The following is a 3,759-nucleotide window of genomic DNA, read 5'->3' on the forward strand; positions in this document are numbered from 1 at the left end:
TTCAAACTAAAACCTGTTTTGCTGAAAATCGGCTTCAAACCGCTCGAACCGGCGATTTGACCGCCAAACCGGCAAACCGATTCCTGTTTCCTGTAACCGGTCTGTTCGCTAAAAAAAATGGACGGTTGGGATGCGTTATGAGCGGACAGCAGACTCTTTGTATTCGCTCATGTGGCACGAGAAAAAAAAAACCCTATTCTTCTCGCGTGGCTGGCATTCTCCACCTCCTTCATCTTCTCTGACTCCGTCGTCTTCTTCTCCGCCTCCGGCGTCTCATCTAGTTCGAGAAGCAAAATCGCTTGCGGTGAGTATACATTAACGATTTTTGTGAGATTGCGGTGGCATTTGTATTCTTTTTCTGTGTATTGTTTAGATTTATCCAAGAAATATTGGTTTCTGTATTTGTATTCTTTTTTCTATTTGTATTGTTTAGATTTACACAAAAAAAAAAACGTTTTCTCATTTCTGCGGTGGCATCTGCTTCATACACAAGCAGAAACAAAAATTCCAGCCTCCCCTACTCTTATTATGTTCAAATGTTGGGGCCAAAACAGTTTGAATGGTTGCAAATGTAGTTTTCTATATGGAATCTCCAGGTGATTTTTGGGTCAGACTTCTCTATAGTATTAAGCTTTAACAGTTCTCTAGCAGTGATAGTTGGTCCATGCTTCGTTCTTATAAGATTTTTGGGCTTCATTTCATGATAAAGTTTCCAACCGTCTGGGTTATTGTGGCCCTTGAGTTTGCATTGAGTAATATAGGAATTTTTTTAATCTTTTTTTATCCTTCTTTCCTTTTATTAGTTAGATTTTTTTTTAATCGTTTTATTAGTTTCAACATATTCATGATGCGGTGCATCTTTGCCACGTGGATCAATGGCTAGCCAATTATGAGGGCACACTACCTTTTTACTTTATTGTTATTTTTGCAGCTTTCCGTTAGCACCACTATCCTAATTACCTTATTTAGTATGTGAGCAGTATTTTACTTTTGGCTTTTTCCACTTATAGTTTTAGCTTAGTGTTTATCTTCTCCATGAGAAGCAGAGAGAACCAGTTAATGAAATATACATTTTAGGCTGTTGCCTTTTACTGCTCCATTGCCTTCTGGATTGTTTTGTGTTTGTGAACCTGCTTCGACCACAGCATACCTCTTCAGTTGGTATCAGAGCTAGCGGCTAGGTAAGATGGCAGAGTCCAGCAAGCGTGCGGCGAGCAGAGATGACCGGAGTTTGGAGGCACTTTGGGCTGCACACGCTGGCGTTGAGAAACGCCTGGATGAGATAGTTGCGGCTGTAGACCGCCTTACGACTGTCTTACGACTAGGGCCACCAATCGTCAGACAGGGGGAAGTTCCACAGAGGTTGGGCAGACCTGCTCTGACCTTGATTACCCTTGTTGATGGACTTAGGGGATTTCCGCATCGAGTTCAACGGAGAGCAACATTGATGCCGGAGTTGTCGGATTCGGAGGAGGAATTCGATACCAACTTGGCGACCGGATTGTCCGATTCAGAAGTAGAACTCGACGAGAGGCGGCCAAGGCGTTACCAAGGTCGAGACCGACACTAGGGAGAATTTCGTGTCAAATTAGACATTCCCTTCTTCGATGGCAAACTGCATATTGAAGACTATCTTGACTGGGAACGATCTGTAGAAACTTTTTTTGATTATATGGAGATCGAGCCGGAGAAACAAGTCAAGTATGTCGCCTGTAGACTCAAGGGTGGCGCAAGCGCGTGGTGGTCTCAGTTGTTGCAATCCCGATGGCGAGAAGGACGGGGTTCTGTTCGGAGCTGGATGCGGATGAAGCGACTTCTGCGTGCACATTTCCTGCCTACAGATTATGAGCAGATGTTATACTTGAAGTACCAGCATTGCTCGCAAAATCATAGATCAGTCAGCGAATACACAGAAGAGTTTTATAGTTTATCGGCGAGAAATGATCTAAATGAAACCACTAACCAGCTAGTCGCCCGATACATCGGTGGCTTGAAAGACAGCATTCAAGACAAATTAGAATTAAACTCAGTTTGGTCCCTCTCTCAAGCTGTGAATATTGCTCTCAAAGCAGAACTGCAGCTGGCTCGGCATGGAAGAGGTAGTTCAAACCGGAGAAATACAGTAGAGACTGGGTTTGAAATCGCCAAAATGCTAGGAACAGTTTTTCGCAAAACACCGCCCATGGGGGATCAAAGCGCGTCCGCGAGTTCGTTGAAACCAAATGTTGAACCCAAAATGACGGTCAAGCCACGGGGTCCAATTAGAGCAATCCTTATCCAAGGCCACAAGGACTCAAATGTTTCAGATGCTTTCAACCAAGGTATAAATCGAATGAATGCCCAAACAGACAACAGTTACAACTACTCGACGGGGAAGCGGAGTCCGAACAGGAACGTCAAGACGAAGACAATACAGAAGACGTCGATGACTTGGTTGCGGATGAAGGCGAACCTCTAATGTGCGTGCTGGAAAAATTGCTTCTAGCTCCAAAGAAACAACTCAATTCGCAGAGGCATTCCATCTTCAAAACGAAATGCACCATAGGCGGAAAGGTGTGTGACTTGTTGGTGGACAGTGGTTGCACGGAGAATGTGGTCTCTCGTGCTGTGGTACAAGCACTCCAATTGAAAACGCGAAGAACCCCCAACCTTACAAAATTAGCTGGGTCAATAAAGGCATGGAAATCGCGGTCACGGATATGCGCCGAGTTCAATTTTCCATTGGGAAGCATTACTCATGTGAGGTGTTATGCGACGTAGTTGATATGGATGTCTGCCATTTAATATTGGGCCGTCCATGGAAATTTGATGTAGGAGCTATGTATGATGGACGCGCCAACACTTACTCTTTGGAGTGGAAAGGCCGACGACTGCGTTTATTACCTCATTCGTCACAGGGAGATAAAACAAACCAGGTGCCGGCGGTGCTTCACTTTGTTACATGTAATGCCTTATTGAATTTGTATCAAGAACATTCTCTGTTGTTTGCTTTAGTCCTCAGGGAATCTACGCCCATGAGTGAGAGCAGAATGAAACAACCGCCAATAGAGCATTTATTGGACCAAATTCGGGATGTATTGGCTGACCCTGCACCAACGGCGCTACCACCTTTACGGTCTCTGCAACACCAGATTGATTTAATTCCGGGATCGACATTGCCGAATTTGCCTCATCACCGTTTGAGTCCAATGGAGCATCAAGCTCTTCAACAATTGGTGGATGAACTATTAAAGAACAACTTGATCCAGCCCAGCCTAAGCCCATGCGCCGTACCAGCGTTGTTGTTCCCAAAGAAGGATGGATCCTGGCGGTTGTGTATGGATAGCCGCGCAATCAACAAAATCACCGTCAAGTATCGTTTTCTAGTGCCACGAGTGGAAGAATTGCTAGAAAAGTAATCCGGAGCCACCATTTTCTCAAAGTTGGATCTCCGAAGTGGCTACCATCAGATCCGAATTCGTCCTAGCGATGAGTGGAAGACGGCATTCAAAACTCGCCATGGCTTATACGAGTGGCGGGTCATGCCCTTTGGGCTTTGTAACACGCCTTCGACCTTTATGCGGCTAATGATAGAGGTTCTTAAGCCATTTATCAACGATTGATGCGTTGCTTATTTCGACGATATTCTCATATATAGTACCAGCCTGAACTTCACTTGGAACATTTGTCCAAGATTCTGACTGTTCTCCGCCAACATCAACTATACTTGAATCCAAGTAAGTGTGAGTTTGCTTCGTCTGCTGTATATTTTCTGGGATT

The 3,759-nt window shown here is 44.6% G+C and overlaps 1 protein-coding gene across 1 annotated transcript; it reads left to right on the top strand.

Moving 5' to 3' along the window:
• The first annotated feature begins 2,678 nt into the window (after nucleotides 1–2,678).
• Nucleotides 2,679–3,398, top strand: LOC110095183. The gene has a single exon (XM_020820615.1). The coding sequence runs from the start codon at nucleotides 2,679–2,681 to the stop codon at nucleotides 3,396–3,398; it is 720 nt and encodes a 239-aa protein (XP_020676274.1).
• The last annotated feature ends 361 nt before the right edge of the window (nucleotides 3,399–3,759 follow it).

The sequence above is a fragment of the Dendrobium catenatum genome, unplaced genomic scaffold (assembly GCF_001605985.2).
Source record: "Dendrobium catenatum unplaced genomic scaffold, ASM160598v2 fragScaff_scaffold_1063, whole genome shotgun sequence".
Taxonomy (NCBI): domain Eukaryota; kingdom Viridiplantae; phylum Streptophyta; class Magnoliopsida; order Asparagales; family Orchidaceae; genus Dendrobium; species Dendrobium catenatum.

Coding starts and splice junctions, on each gene's coding strand:
- LOC110095183 (XM_020820615.1), top strand. CDS start 2,679: ATGGAAATCGCGGTCACGGATATGCGCCGAGTTCAATTTTCCATTGGG.